The 16,511-nt window shown below is 44.1% G+C and overlaps 1 protein-coding gene across 1 annotated transcript in view; it reads right to left on the bottom strand.

Moving 5' to 3' along the window:
* Nucleotides 1-16,511, bottom strand: part of TGFBR3 (transforming growth factor beta receptor 3) — a 225,280-nt gene that overhangs the window by 36,811 nt on the left and 171,958 nt on the right. Inside the window, exons 8-12 of the mRNA XM_008068272.2 lie at nucleotides 13,399-13,733; nucleotides 12,841-12,993; nucleotides 9,260-9,400; nucleotides 8,920-9,078; nucleotides 3,935-4,234 (exon numbers count right to left, since the gene is read on the bottom strand). Coding sequence (XP_008066463.1) covers nucleotides 3,935-4,234; nucleotides 8,920-9,078; nucleotides 9,260-9,400; nucleotides 12,841-12,993; nucleotides 13,399-13,733 — 1,088 coding nt within the window. The remainder of the gene's footprint in view (nucleotides 1-3,934; nucleotides 4,235-8,919; nucleotides 9,079-9,259; nucleotides 9,401-12,840; nucleotides 12,994-13,398; nucleotides 13,734-16,511) is intronic.

Genomic DNA, 16,511 nt, shown 5'->3' on the forward strand with positions numbered 1-16,511 from the left:
AAAAAAAAAAAAGAATCTCCAAAAAAAAAAAAAAAATTAACTGAAGTCGAACACAGCCTTTCACAGCAACATTAGCTGGTACATTCACTCACTGATGGGTTCCTAGAACATTTACCCAGTGGGGGAACCTGGCCTCCAAAAAATAATTCCGGGTCTTTTGAGGTCCTCCCTCATATTACTGATGGCTTATAAATATTGTCCTTTCCCCACAAAGCGACTAGAAGTTTTAGTGTTATTTAGTTTGAAGAACAGATAAACTATATGACTAAAGGTGGCCTTTCACCAGGCTGGCTTTATATAAATGGTTCATTGGTTCATGTTTATAATTTGTGTTTGTAGGAAACTTTCTGTACAGACGCTCCTCAGCTTACGATTAAATTCAATCCTGATAAGTTCGTTGTTAATTGAAAATATCATTCAGTCAAAAATGCACTTAATACACCCAACCCGCCAGGTGCAAGCAGCTCATGCCTGTAATCCCGCACTTTGGGAGCCCAGGGGTTCTAGACCATCCTCAGCAACTTGGCGAGACCTCATCTCTACAATAGTTCAAAAAATGACCCAGGCATGGTGACGCATGCCTGTAGTTCCGGCTACTTGGAAGGCTAAGGCGGAAGGATCATCTGAGCCCAGCAGGTGGAGGCTGCGGTGGCCATGAGCCATGCTACTGCACTCCAGCCTGGGCGACAGAGTGAGACTCTGATTCAAAAATCAATCAATAAATAAAAATAAAACTTGGGTTTCTTGCCTATGTTCATCAATGGATCTATGTATGTAATTTAAATGACAATGCTGTAATGGAAATGACACGTATTTGCTTTTGTAGTAAGAAGAAATTTATCAATCATAAAAAAGCCTATAGCAGGCATCTGCAAAGGCTAATTTGTCCCGTCTCTTCCAACCACAAAAGAGCAAAAACTTGAGGCTTTACTGTCATTGCTGCTCTGAGAAAAATGCCAGTCAGCCACTCATTATAAGATAACTCTTACCCTCCCCAAATAGAGAAAAGCCTTTAAAATAGCGCTCTTATAGGAGAAAAACAATGAACTTTCTGTAGGGAGAGACATGATTATTGGAATGATTTGCATTTTACTTCCCTATTTATTTGACTCTTACTTTCTATTTGCTCTTTGGTTAAGTAATTGCCTATGATTATACATCTAACTCAGTGGGTGATCCTGTGCAAGACACTTAACTCTCTGGGCCTCAGTTTTATCAGCAAAGGGCAGGCGTGGACCCAACAATCTTTTTTTATTTTTGAGTTGGAATCTCTGTTGCCCAGGCTGGAACGCAGAGGCACATTCATGGCCACTGCAGCCTAGACCTGCTTGGCTCAGGCAATCCTTCTGCCTCAGCCTTCCAAGTAGCTGGAACTACAGGCACGTGCCACTACGCCTATCTAATTTTTGATTTATTATAGAGATGAGTCTCAGCAAGTTGCTCAGGCTGGTCTTGAACCTATGGACTCAGGCAATCCTCTCACCTCGACCTCCCAAAGTGCTGGGATTATAGGTGTGAGCCACTGCACCCAGACAAGACCCAACAGTCTTTGAGGCCTCTTCCTAGAAAATGCCTTGGAGCCGGGATCGGTGGCTCAGCCTGTAATCCCGCGCCTTTGGGAAGCTGAGGTGAGTGGATTGCCTGAGCCCGCGGGTTTGAGACCCGCCTGGGCAACTTGGCGAGACCTCATCTCTACAATCAATCAAAAATTAGCCGGGCGTGGTAGCATACGCCTGTAGTTCCGGCTACTTGGAAGGCTGAGGCGGAAGGATCGCCGGAGCCCAGGTCGAGGCTGTGGTGGCCGGGAGCAGCCACTGCACTCCAGTCTGGGCGACGGAGTGAGACTCCAACTCAAAAAAAAGAAACAAGAGAAAAGAAGAAAAAAGAAAATGCCTTGGACCCTCGCGATTATCCAAGAAAGCACTCAGAAGTGACTGGAAATGCGGAAATATTACCTACACGCAGCAAGCAGGAATACCAGGAAAGCAGTTCATCCTAAGCCTCTGCTGTATAAATAGTGGACTGTCCTTATATCTACTGTCTCATTTGCTCCTCACTCCTGGAGGAAAGCCAAGGTATTCTTATTTCAACTTTAGAGATGAGAAAATACAGGTCCTGAGGGGTCCAGGGACTTACTTAAAGTCCTATTAGTAAGCGGCAGACCACCCTTCTCAGTCCCAGGCTCCTTCCACTGTATCCTGCCTTGGGGGTAAATGGCGACTTGAGGTTTAGGATTATATCTCATCATGTCTCCCCCAGGACTTAGAACTCTCCTTAGGAGTGTTCTGGAAGGAAATGTTCGGATTAATTTTCACAGATTAACACACTGTGAAGCTGGGCTGTTCTAGGCCAGGCTCAGAGAGAAGTAACAGTCAAAGTTTCCAGCAAAGATCCCTGGTAACTGCCAGGCCTCCCCTGAGAAACCCCATCCCTTAAAAGTAATATTTCTGCCCACAGAAGAAGCTGGGTCCCACAGCCAAACATGATGTGGCTCTCTGCCACTGTCCCTTGAGACCCAACCTTGATGGCCACTGGAAGGCAAATGCCCACAAGGTTAAGGCATTGATGCTTGCAAAAACAAATGAATGAATGCAGTCTAAATTACTCTGTAGGTGTTCCCTAATAATTATAATTATATATTTTATATATTTTCATATGGAAGCAAAATTCTCATGAGCATTATCGGAGAAATGGAAGCCTGGAGGTACATAATGATGACAAGGAATCAGATCAATGGTAATCTATCTGATGACACCTACCTACAATTTACAACCTGTGTACTGAGAACATTCCATACATATATATATATTTTTTTCTTTTTGAGTTGGGGGATCTCGTTCTGTCACCTAGACTGAAGTGCAGTGGCACAATCATGGCTCACTGCAGCTTCGACTTCCTGGGTTCAGGCAATCCTTCCGCCTCAGCCTCCCAAGTAGTTAGGACTACAGGTGTGTGCCACCACACCTGTTATTTTTTAAAAATTTTTTGTAAAGATGAGGTCTCATTACGTTGCCCAGACTGGTCTTGAACTCCTGGGCTCAAGCAATCCTCCTGCTTCGGCCTCCCAAAGTGCTGGGAGTACCGGTGTGAGCCACTGCATCCAGTCATACAACATTATTAATAATACAGCTTGACTCTTAGCTTTGTAGACATTGACTGATGTGTCACTACAGGACTGGAAGTCAGTTTACAATGTGTAAGATAACCACAGAATAAATGCATTTATGAAATTATACATAAGTATGGCAGATCACAGAAACAAAACCATGGCAGAAGATACCTTTCACACACTAGGCCAACCTGACACAGTATCATAATTAACCTTAGAGATCAGATCTCTCCTATCATGGCCATTCCACCAAGGTCAGATGGTTCTGATTTTTGTTATGGCAACAGAAAGTACTGGCAATACAGGGAGTGACAGAAGGGAAACATGATGAGCTGATATGAAACTGAGAGAAATTAAAATATTTGTTAGTTTCCCTTAGAAATTCTCCAGAGACAAGTCAACCTTGTAATTCACACAGAGAAGGTTAAAAAACAATTAGAGTGCTAGTCTCAGCAGGACCTGGAAAATTTAATCCTCATACTAAACTTGTCCTTTCAGCTCGCTGTATTTTTGGCACTGCACACTATCTGAAAAGCAGAGATAAAGCCAGGCCTCTCCCTCGATGGAAAACAGGCTTGATTTATCACTCATAAGTTATGACTAAGTAGCATGGAAAAAAAAAATCATACCGTCAGGATTTATTTTCTAAGACTCCATAAAACTCATCGCTCCATGCTCACTAACACTGATTTTATGACTTCAACTGCATGGTTCCAAAACCAAAACTCTCAACCTGCAAGACCTTGAGATTCAACTTTTCCGGCAGGTCACTGCCTCACGTAAACGTGCCGAAATGACAGTGCACATGGAGAGAGGCCCACTAACCTTCGGCAACTTCTGGGGGTGTCTCTCCTTCTTGGTACAGAGTGTCAGCTCACACTGCAGAAACAGCAGCGAGGTGTTGAAGACAGGCTTGAAGACAAAGCTGAATCGCTTCTTATCCATTTCGGCTTGTGGGATAGGGAAGTGCACTCTCTTGGAACTGTAGAATTTTACAGATTCATCTTTAGGACAAATGTTCTCAATGATGGTATAATCAGACATCCTATCAGGGTTTGAATACGGAGAGATAAAGCAGGTTTGGATGGCGAATCCCAGTTCCTGGTCAGCCTTTGTAACAGACACCTATGAAAGAACAGAAAGATGAATTCCAAGCTGAGTTAGCATCTCACTGTTTTTTAGGCACAAGGACAATATACTAACATAGCCCATCGGAGGAGATGGTGCTTTATTTTCATAACATATCTATAGCCTTCTTTCTAATTTCTTTCACACACTCATTGAAAGAAAGAGACATTTTCCATTTAAACTTGATATGGATGGTGACGGTGAATTGTTTAGTTCAAATGCCGGTCTGGCAGATTCAAATACAAGATGAATACGTCTCTACAACCCCCCATAAGTCTTCTGAGAGATAAAAATAAAAGCACACCATGCTCTTAAAGTGGATTTTCCAAAATAAATAAAAGAGCAAAAGGCAGTTCCCCTAACGTCATAATGGTATAACACTCACAAGCCAAGTTGTCTTAAAAAAATTGCTCAGGGCCAGGTGAGGTGGCTCATGCCTAAAATCTCAGCTCTTAAGCCAAGTTGTCTTTAAAAAATTGCTCAGGGCTAGGTGAGATGGCTCATCCCTATAATCCCAGCTCTTTGGGAGGCCGAGGTGAGAGGATTGTCTGAGCTCACAGGTTCGAGACCAGCACAGGTAACTTGGCAAGATCTCATCTCTACAATAAATCAAAAAATTAGCCGGGCATGGTGGTATGTCCTTGTAGCTCCAACCACTTGGAAGTCTGAGGCAGAAGGATCACCTGAACCCAGCAGGTCGAGGATGCGGTGGCTGTGAGTGTGCCACTTCACTCCAGCCTGGGCAAGAGTGAGACTCCAGCTCCAAAAAAAAAAAAATTGTTAAAAAAAAAATAGAGCACAGAAGTGGAATCCCTTTAACCTATGCAGGATGACTGAGCTTCCAAACTGCAACAAGTCAGAGTAAGCCTAAAACATTACAGCAAAGCTGCAGACTCAACTGAAGTCCTGCTTCATGGATGAGAAGGCAGAGCTGACCTCTGGTGCTGGATGTCGGGGATGGTGCAACCTGGTGGCCATCACGGACCTGGCAAAGCATCCCAGCTGCTTACAGTCTTGCCAATTTCTCTCCCTTCACTCTTCAAGCCCAGGGGTAGTTTAAGGGAAATCTAATCTGGAAACATTTCCAACTCATTTACACTTCCCTCTTACAAAACATTTGTAGGAGTTACATCCAAATCTTGTTAAGGGTCTCTTCTTTAGAAACAGGAAGTAGTGTTTAGCCAAGTGTAAACAGAATTCAAACCTCAACTATCCTGAAGTCAGCTAAAATCCCCTGGCCTGACTAGATTCTCCATTAGTGACACATGGTTCACTGCACGAACTGCCCCTCCTCTCCATGCCTCAATTCTTGACTAAATTTAGGATCAAAATAAACGTAAACACTTTAGAAATAAAGTTAGTCCTTACCCACAGGCCAATAGCCCCAGAATCCTTTCAAAAGACCTGGAGAAATAAACAACTTTCCACACTGAGATACCCAGGGGAAATCCCTGACATCGCATGGGGCTTTGAACCCACGGCCCCATTGAGCAAGATTTCTGCACGGTTAACTACAGGATACTTAACGGTGAAGATGATGAGAAGCAGGAGGATGCCAACAAAGAGGATTATGATAATGTCTCCATGGGGTGACATTCTGTAAATACTAGCATCGATATTTCTACAGCATTTCTGAAAAACAAGATACTCTATCTTGGAAGAATGGCAAATTGCATATATGCTATGACTAAAAAGTGCCCTTTCACATGAACTCAGAACCCACAACGTGAGAGCGATTTTCTCTAATCTCAAGGAAAGTCTTTCATGGCAGAATGTCTAGGGAATCCCAAAAGGTTTTATTGGAGGGAAAAAAATAATTTCATCAGCAAGTCTTCTACTCAGAGTAGACCGGAAATAGTTGTTGAAGGGTTACAGGCTTTGGAGTGAGGCAGTTCAAGGCAGTCACATGCTTGGCTGCCCACATGTTGTGTACCCTGAAACTCAGTTTCCTCGCCTACAGAATGAGATGAATACCTACAAGATACAGTTACTGTGGGAATTCATAAAGTAAGAGTTATATGCAAATAACACAGTTCCCAGATAGACAATAAATGCCACCTGTTATTAGTAGTACAATTCTAGATTTAAAATGTTGAGGGTTATTAACAGGTTTTTTTTTAATTTCTCCAAGACAAATTAACTAAAAGAAAAACTGCCATTATGGGACCAATGGAAAAATGACCAAAGAACAGGTAGCAAAACTGAAAATGTCTTGGATTAAAGGAAAGGACTGCATGGCCCAGAGGGAATGGAGGATTAACTTTCTTTATTTTTTTTCTGAGTCTGAGTCAAACTCTGTCGCCCAGGCTGGAGTGCAGAGGCACGCTCACGGCCACCGCGGCCTCGATCTGCTGGGTTTAGGCGATCCTTCCATCTTAGCCTTCCAAGTAGCTGGAACTACAGGTGTGCGCTACCACACTCGGCTAATTTTTCGATTAACCAAATTACCCAGGCTGATCTCGAACCCCTGGGCTCAGGCAATCCTCTCTCCTCGGCCTTCCAAAGTGCTGGGGTTACAGGCTTGAGCCACTGCGCCCAACCCAGGATTAACTTTAAAAACATAGATATATGAAAAAATATAGGTGGGAAAATAAGAACAGGGGGAAACAAACTCCTACTGATAACATATTTCAAGGAAGTCAGTATTTTGGGATGAGGAAAAAAAAAAAAAGCCAAAATATCCAGAATAAGACACGTGAGGAAGACTGACCACTGATGAGCATTAAACCAGAAAAGCCATAAATTAGCAAAGCCAGGCACACATTTGGAAAGGAACGAACCGCAGTTAAGCGGAGCCTCAAAAACCCACAGCACACAAGGGAGTGGCTGACCAGCAGCACATGTGAAACTGAGCAGTCAGAAAAGCAAGAGGAAAACAGTCTTAGATCAGGAGAGAGCAAGGGAGAGAGGATTAGGAACAGCACGTACACAGCAGTGCGTTCTCCCCAGTGGAGAAAGAAGGTGTACCCAGAGCAAGAGAAGAGATCTCAGAACACAGAGGAGGGGCAGCTCCATACGAACAAGGAGAACACCATCGAGAGCCGGTGAGCTGCATCACAGTCAGTGTAAATGTGAGAGTCATCGTTCTTTCCGAAACAGAAATCCATGCACTGACGTCACTTTCAACATTAGGAAGTATCCTGTTCCGATTCCTTAAGCGCCCCACCCCTCTGGCTGTGAAGGAGAACACAGCTTGCAGTTTAGCACCCCGGCTAGCTCATCAAGGGCACTAGCTCATCAGATGATGACTTCCTCGCAAGACCGATGGATGACACGCCAACAGATGACATGCCCGGTTGAAACGCTAAAGGTTGTGCCCAGGGCATGAGAAACAGCAGACATCCTGGAGCCATAGGATATTTATTTTCTCTAGAATCCAATCTGGGAACCTGGATACTTGCATTGATAAGAGGTTGTGTTTTCTCCCCTTTCAAATGGTACTTTGAGTATAAATGACAGTAGCATTCAGTGGAGAACAGGCAGCCTGAATAAGAGCTCTGAATCCGAACTCTACTAACCCCAGTAGGGTGACCTTGGATAAGTTTGCACCTCAATGTCCTCATCCATAAAATGGATCTACCATTAATCCTCTTAGGATTGCTTTGGAGAGTTAATTAATTGCTACAATACTTATCACTGTGTTCGGCATATAACACATTTGCAATAAATTTTAGCTGTTGTGATTTCGTTATTACCATCACTACCTAATATCTTATGCCATACAAGATTATTACCATTATATATAGGACATAGTTTTAATAAATTGACATATTTAAATAATGACCTAGAAAAAAAAATCATGAGAAATGGTAGCGCACACAGTATTTCACTTAAAAGTGAGTTCGAATGCCAGGCGTGGTGGTTCATGCCTGTCATCCCAGCACTTTGGGAGGCGGAGGCGAGAGGACTGCCTAAGCCCACGGGTTTGAGGTCAGCCTGGGTAACATGGTGAGACCTCATCTCTATAATAAATAAAAAAAATTAGCCAGGCGTGGTGGCACATGTCTGTAGCTTCAATTACTGAAGGCTGAAGTGGAAGGATCGCCTGAGCCCAGCAGGTTGAGATTACGGTGGCCATGAGCATGCCACTGCACTCCAACCAGGGTGACAGAGCAAGACTCTGTCCCAAAAATAGTGAGTGTGATTTAGAAGATAATATAGGAGGTGGTTTGAATATTCCATGGTTATCTCCAACATTGTAACTACTGAACCACTCTTCCAAAAATGCTAGGGAAAAAGCAAGGACAGAGCTTTATTAGTAGAATTCACACTTGCTAAGATATTTTTTAAACATTAATCTACAAAACCCTCTCTCCACTTAGCATAATGTATTAAATCCTGACATTTCCTGCTTTGGTCAGAAATCAACCTGGAAGTGTGCTCTGAGCTGAGCCCTCATGAGAGCTGGTACAGGACTGTGAGGAAGAGGAAAGGTCTGTACAGGGCGTTTTATTTTATTTTTTAGTTTATTGTTATTATTTTTAATAGACACAAGGTCTCACTTTGTTGGCCATGCTAGTCTCAAACTCCCAGGCTCAAGTAATCTTTCCGCCTCAGCATCCCTGAGTGCTGGGACTACATACAGGTATGAGCCACCGCACTCAGCTGATGTTTTATCTAATGTCTGAGGAACCACAACTCAGCGCTCACTTAGAAGCCCAAGGCTAATATTTGAGTCTCACCTCGACATAGATATGTCCATTCTCTGCCACAGAGAAGACCCCCTGGGAGGGCATCAGAAAGAGGTCAGTGTTGTACAGCTCCATGTTGAAGGTGATGTTTTCATGGGGCTGGTCTTGGACACTACTAGGATTCCCCACCTGCCGCAGGCTGCAATTAAACTGAAGGAAAAAAAAAAGCAAAACAGATGCAGAAAAATCACAGTCACATGAAGGAGAAAGGCCCTGGGGCTTTCTGAGATTTGGCCTTTCACATCTGATTTTGTTTTCTGATAGTCCCTAACTAAAGTTAACAAAACAGACAACACGCTCCACAAACTACCTATGGATAACAAACACATACCACCACAATCTCAGGTCGGCTGAGTAAAGAAGGATCTCCTTCATCCATGTCTCCTGGAAATCCGTTATCCCCTGACTCCAAATCTTCATACCCATCTGGCCAACCGCTACCATCCCCAGGGACTGGAGCTTGTATCACAATCTAAAGACAAAGAAAGTACAGCCAGCGTTAAAAAGCACCAAACTACGTGCATCTGGCTCTACCTCACATGAACACCCACGTCATATTTCAGATGCAAACTGAAAATCTGACTTTAAGACACAAGACAATAAAACTCTAAGCTTTTTAGGATTTCATTTCCAAAGGGATTTAAGGAAGAGCCCAACACAGGTTCAAGTTAAGTCAGAACTGAAACTTGTATTGCCCCTTGATAATCCCAGCACTTTGGGAGGGGGAGGATTGCCTGGGCAACTTGGCAAGACCTCATCTCTAACAAAAAAAAGAAAGAAAAAAAAGAAAAATATAGATTTGTTTTGTAACTATGTTGAACAATTACACATTATTTTAAGTGATGGGAAAACACTAGACACGGAAATGGAGTTGAATGGGGTTGTCAACAAGCTTGCCCATCCAGTGAGAAGGGGCTTCTTCTTGAGGGTCTTTATATTAAAAACTCCAAGAAACACCAAAAGTTGGTTACTGCAAGGAGCTTGTGTTATTTGTACTCTTTAATATTTGCAGAAAGTTTGGTCTGAGTTCAAAGCAAAGGACCTAATGTTTATCACGAAACCACCCTTCCCCTCATCTTTGCCTCACACTCCTTATTTTTTGATCATTTTTTCCCTAGTATCTTTCTGCATGGTGTGTGGATACAGAAAAGAACATCCTGTCTTATTCCAGGACAATCTGTCTTAACATTGGTTGAAGTGATTCTTCCTGGATTAGTTCTAAATAAGATGAAAAAATTCGCCCAAGGCTCATGAATCCGTAAATAAAATCCTCATCGATTTTGCTTTACACGCTTAGATTCTGAGCATGATACAAAACAGATATGTACTGTAAATTTGAAAAGGACTACCCACAATTACAACGGAAACAAACAGCTATAAATGTTCCTGAAATAAGTAGAATTGAAAGAGCATGCAGGAAACCTGCCTCTCTCTGTTTTACTAGGTCCTCAAAGAAAGTACTGATGCAATTGAGGCAAGTATCTAAGATACTTCACCTGAACATCATAGTACAAAAATAAAAATACATGAGAAGAAAGGAACCTTAAAGGGTCATAATATGCCTTTCTCTCCCAAAGCAACTGACACTTTTCTTTTCTTTTTGAGTACATGTCTTACTCTGCTGCCCAGACTGGAGTGCAGTGGCATACTCATGGCCGCTGCAGCCTTTGACCTGCTGGGCTCAGGTGATGCTTCTGCCTCAGCCTTCCAAGTAACTGGAACTATGGGCGTGCACTACCACACCTGGCTAATTTTTTATTTATTGTAGAGTTGAGGTCTCACCAAATTGTCCAGGCTGATTTTGAACCCCCTGGACTCAGGCAATCCTCTGGCATCTGCCTCCCAAAGTCCTGGGGTTATAGGCATGAACCACTGTGCCCTGCTTGATACTTTTTTTACTTAAGAAGAATATTATGGTAGCCTCTTCTTCGTGTTAACTTGGACACCAGTTTTAAAATGCCAAGACCAATTTTATATCAATAATATATGACATTCATTATATATTTCGAGAAGCTGGATCACTCCAAGAAAATTAGGGTTGTCATTAGCAGGAAGTCAAAGGTTAATACATTCATTATTCAAGTAACAAAGGGAGATTATCTGGGCCCAGCCTAAGGAAATATTCGTGGCCAAGAGGTCAAGAGCTGGATTCAGTCAGGGCTCTGCCATTAACTAGTCCCACAAATCTAAGCAAATCTTTTAACTCCCTGGAGTTCAGTTTCCTCACCCGTGTAGTGAGGAAGTTGAATGAGCTCATCTTAGGTTTCTTTCCAGCTCCAACGTTCTAACATTCTCTAAGGAACAATAAACGGGCTCCCAGTAGAGCCACTTCCAACATGATCTACACTGACCTAAGCATCCAACTGCCAGCCTCTGGATTGGGTCAGACATACTAGTGGACTGGTAGTGAAAAGAACTAGTAGCCACGGCCCAGCCCCTCCCATGTCAAAGCTGGAGTGGGCACCAAGAACGCACACATGCCTACCCCGTGTGGACACAGAGATCTCTCAGCCTGATTTTTACCACCAAAAGTATAACCTAAACTGCAAAATTAGCACCTTAAAGTTCTTTTGAGATTTCATGTTTCAAATTCCTTTAATATTTCCTGCCCAGTCTCTGTCTCTAAGAGAAAGAGTTCCATCTGAAAAGATTTAGATGAACTGACAAGAAGGATTTCTGGAAAGTGAAGGTTAACTATTCTAATGGATTATCACTGGGGAAAATTTGTGGAATCTTTCTCAAGGTAACTTTAAAAGTAAGAGATTTTCTTCAATGTGGGGCCTTCTTAGAAGTGAAGAGAAAGACTTAATGACAGTTTATGGTTTTAAAAATTTTAACTATAGGCCAGGCACAGTGGCTCATGCTTAATCTCAGCACTTTGGCAAGCAGAGGTGGGACAACTGCCTGAGCCCAGGAGTCTGAGACCGGCCTGGGCAACATGGCGAGACCTCGTCTCTACAATTAATCAAAAAATTAGCTGGGTGTGATAGCGTGCCTATAGTCCCAGCTACTTGGAAGGCTGAGGGGAAGGATCGCCTGAGCCCAGAAGGTCAAGGCTGTGGTGGCCATGATTATCCCGCTGCACTCCAGCCTGGGCGACAGAGTGAGACTCTGACTCAAAAAAAAAAAAAGAAAAGAAAATTTTAACTAGAGGGGTACACACACAGGTCAGTTACATAGGTATATTGCATGATGGTGAGTGTTGGAGTCTTACTGAATCCATCATCCAAATAGTAAGCACGACACCCAATAGGTAGTTTTCAACCCTTGTTCCCCTCTCACCCTTTCCCAGTGCCTGTTATTCTCATCTTTTACGGCTGTGTTCACCCAGGATTTTGCTCCCACTTATAAGAGAGAACATGCGGTGTTTGGCTTTCTGTTTCTGCATTAATAATAATAATAATAATTCTTAAAGGCCCTTTTCAGGCCTTAACTTTTCTTTTTTTGGATCTTTATTCATGAGAGAGGGAGGAGTTTTTCTACTTCTGGACAAGACTCAAGTGAGGCCAGAGAGACCATGCATCTGATAAACCCAGTTGCATGGAGGTGCTCACGCATAGAGCCCAGGGTCTTGGATTTTATATAAAAACCAGGACAGCCTACCATAGAGAGGAGTTGTAATCACCTTGCCAGTGAGCCCTTTGCCGTCAGGAGATGGAAGGAGGGGGTGGGTGAGATCACCACAGCTCCAGCTGAGAAAACAGGGACTTCTCAAAGACTCACCAATAAAGCAAATAAAACTAGAGCCCAGGGTCCAAGTGCATCCCTTTTTGTTGAGAACTGACACCTGGCTTTATTCAGGCCTGGGATCTATACTCTTCCTCCTTTTTCTAGAAACGTTAAGAGTAATTTGAAGGTAACGAGCAGCAAAGCTCTGGCAAAGGGCAAAGCTTTGTTCTAGAGAACACTCACGGAGTTATAGTACACCACGCCATCAGGGGCTGACCGCTGGTGCCGAGTACCACAGCCGTTCAGGGGAGACTCCAAGACAAAGTGGGTGCCATTCATCTGGGCTTTGCAGGTAGGATCCAGCAGGGTGAGCTCCAACCCTGGGTAGCCATTGGCCTGAAACAACAACCACCAAAGACATACTGGAGGGCCCACAGGCCCACAGTCCTGCTGCGTGGTGAACACATGCTACCTGGTCTTCCAAGGAAAGGTTATCAGAGTCCTGCACCACACACCCTCCCCTCTTACCTCTCAACAGCCCAAGGATGATGCCTTTTGGCCTTGGAAATTCAAAAGCAAAATATTGACACGCAAGGATCTGAACCCCCCACCCACCTGACTGAGAACAACAGGAACTGGGCGAGAATTGGAGCCAAGGGGAAGTTGGCCCATCCAACTGAGAAAACAGCATCAGGCTTTGAGTCCAAAAGTGAGAGAGACAGGGAGAAATTAACAGACACAGATGGGGCAGGATGGGAAAGGAGGTGGTCTCTCTTCTCGCCTGTAAGAGGCTGCGCTGACCTGAAAGGAATCTTTTTCTACAGCCACGACCATCTTCTCATTGTCACATTTGACGGACAGGGCAACATCCATGCTCCCTTGCACCTCTTCTGGCTCTCTGGGACCAGGAAATAGTTGTATGCCGGGGATGATAGGGTCCCTTGGCTGAGGAATCCCATCTTCTCCCCCTTCCTTCCATCCCCTCCTGGAGATATCAGGGAAAGGAAAGGGGAACCCTCCATTTCGGCTGCCCCCTCCCCGGATGGGCGGATTCGGCAGGGCAGGCAGGATGCCAGGGTCCAACAGGATCCGGAGTTCGGGAGGGATGGTGTAGACTTCCTCATCTCGCATCTCCTCTGGCGATGGCAGAAGAAGGGAAAACATCATCAGCATTGGATGCCAGGTCTCCACTGTCATCATTAGAGGCAGAACAGGAAGACTTGGCACACAGGATGGGTATGGGTAAAATGACTCTCAACAAGCAATACATTAAAGAGATTAGGAGTCTGGAAGCCTGAATTCTAGTCCTGGTGTTCTCTTTAAATAGCTGAATGGCTTTTGGCAAGCAGCTTGCTTCTCTGTGCCTCAGTTTACTCGTTTTTAAAATTTAGGAGTTGGAATTGATCAGTGGTGGCTGCACAAGAACTATCACCTTGGAGCCAGGCGTAGTGGCTCATACCTGTAATCCCAGCACTGTGGGAGGCTGAAGTGGGAGAATTGCTTGAGCACAGGATTCGAGACCAGCCTAGGCAACATAGCAAGATCTCATCTCTATAAAAAATTTTTTAAAAAAATTAACGGCGTGGTAGCACACTCCTATAGTCCCTAGTTACTTGGGAGGCTAAGGTGAGAGGATCACTTGAGCCCAGAAGTTTGAGGCTGTAGTGAGCCATGATTGTGCCACTGCACTCCAGTCTGGGCAAAAGAGTGAGACCCCTGACTAAAAAAAAAGTCACTTTGGGAGCTCAAAACAATATTCCTATGCCCAGGATGTACCCCAAGCCAATTAAAACTCAGATGGTAGCTGGGCTCGGTGGCTCAGCCTGTAATCCCATGCCTTTGGGAGACTGAGGTGAGTGGATTGCCTGAGCCCGCGGGTTCAAGACCCGCCTGGGCAACTTGGCGAGACCTCATCTCTACAATAAACCAAAAATTAGCTGGGCATGGTAGCACACGCCTGTAGTTCCAGCTACTTGGAAGGCTGAGGCGGAAGGATCGCCGGAGCCCAGCAGGTCGAGGCTGCGGTGGCCGGGAGCGGCCGCTGCACTCCAGCCTGGGTGACAGAATGAGACTCCAACTCAAAATAAATAAATAAATAAATAAAATAAAATAAAACTCAGATGGTATCCATCATTAATATGTTTTAGGCGCTCCATGTAATTGCAATGTGCAGCCAAGGTTGAGAACCACTGGAATAAATGATTTCTAAGGCTCCGCAAGCTATAAAAATCTTTGACTCCAGTAAGTTATATGGGCAATATTATTTTATTCAAATGCCATTGAAATACTGTCCTTGAATCTAGAGGTTATTTTGAATAGTTTGTCTAAAGATGCCTTGAATCTATTTTGGAATTTTAAATGCATTTTTCTCCCTCCTTTTTGAATGCTGAATTCCAACAGGCATTTGTGCATCTTGACCTTTTAGAACCTAGTCCCCAATGGGAAAAGAAAGAGCTATGTAGGCACACTTATTCTTTCAAAGGGAGAGACATATTTCCATGCAATCAACGCTCAGTATTTTGTTGTATTTTCAACAGTTTTTTTTTTTTTTTTGAGTTGGAGTCTCACTCTGCTGCCCAGGCTGGAGTGCTGTGGCACACTTACAGCCCCTAGCATCAACCTGCTGGGCTCTGGCGATCCTTCTGCCTCACCCTTCCAAGTAGCTGGAACTACAGGTGTGGCCTGTCACACCCAGTTGATTTTTTATTTATTGTAGAGACAAGGTCTCACCAAGTTGCCCGGACTAGTTTGAAACCTGCAGGCTCAGACAATCCACTCGCCTCAGACCCTCAAAATGCTGGGATTACAGGTTGAGTCATCAAGTCCAGTCATCAACAGTACAAAAAATAACAGCCATTGCTTTGTTAAACTCTGGTCTGGCCATGTGGCTCTTCGAGCTATGGCCACCATGTTTCCCCAAGCTTTGGCCCCCTCTCTTATCTTAAGGAAATGAATCTCTCTCTCTCTCTCTCTCTCTCTCTCTCTCTCTCTCTCTCTCTCTAATTTACTTCCTAAATAAACTATATCTTCCAATCTAAAAAAAAAACAATAATTACAATAATTTCCCCAGTGTTCTCTATATCTGCTACCTAAAACCAATTGATACACGCTTGCGGTCAAATCCACTTCAGTGGAAGCTGGAACTGAAGATGATGGATGGACATGTTCCCTTCTTCAATATTATCCTTTTGAAAAGGGTGCTACAGTCCCAAAGAAGTCACAGCTTTGGAGGGTTTTTCGTTTAAAGGAAACCTTCATGATAACCCCGTAAGGTAGGTCCTAGTATTTTCCCCTAATTCAGAAAACGAATCTGAGGCTGAGAGGGTAAGCGATTTCTCCTCAAACAGCAAATAACTGGCAAAGCTGGTACTTGAAATTGTACTTCTCATTTTCATCCTATCAGCATTACCACTCAGCAGCGGTACTAGGAAGTGAGGAACAAGCTGGAGATCAGAAACTTGGGGTTCCAGCCATGCTAGCTTTAGGAATCTGGAAAACCTCAACAACTCATTGAACCTCTGCTTTCTGCTCCATCAAATGCCATCAAAGGCAGGGAGTAACTCCTGTCTTTCTTCTGGGTAAGAAATCCCCCAAGCATGAGTCCTTGTGACTATTTTCCTATAAGATATAGCCTCCAAGCCGGGTTCGGTGGCTCAGCCTGTAATCCCGCACCTTTGGGAGGCTGAGGTGAGAGGATTGCCTGAGCGTGCGGGTTCGAGACCTGCCTGGGCAGCGAGACCTCATCTCTACAATAAATCAAAACATCAGCCGGGCGTGGTAGCGCATGCCTGTAATTCGGCTACTCAGAAGACTGAGGCGAAAGGATTGCCGGAGCCCAGCAGGTCGAGGCTGCGGTGGCCAGGACAGGCCACTGCACTCCAGTCTGGGCGACAGAGTGAGACTCCAACTCAAAA

The sequence above is a fragment of the Carlito syrichta genome, unplaced genomic scaffold (genome assembly GCF_000164805.1).
Source record: "Carlito syrichta isolate Samal-C Ts95f unplaced genomic scaffold, Tarsius_syrichta-2.0.1 Scaffold309922, whole genome shotgun sequence".
NCBI classification, from domain to species: domain Eukaryota; kingdom Metazoa; phylum Chordata; class Mammalia; order Primates; family Tarsiidae; genus Carlito; species Carlito syrichta.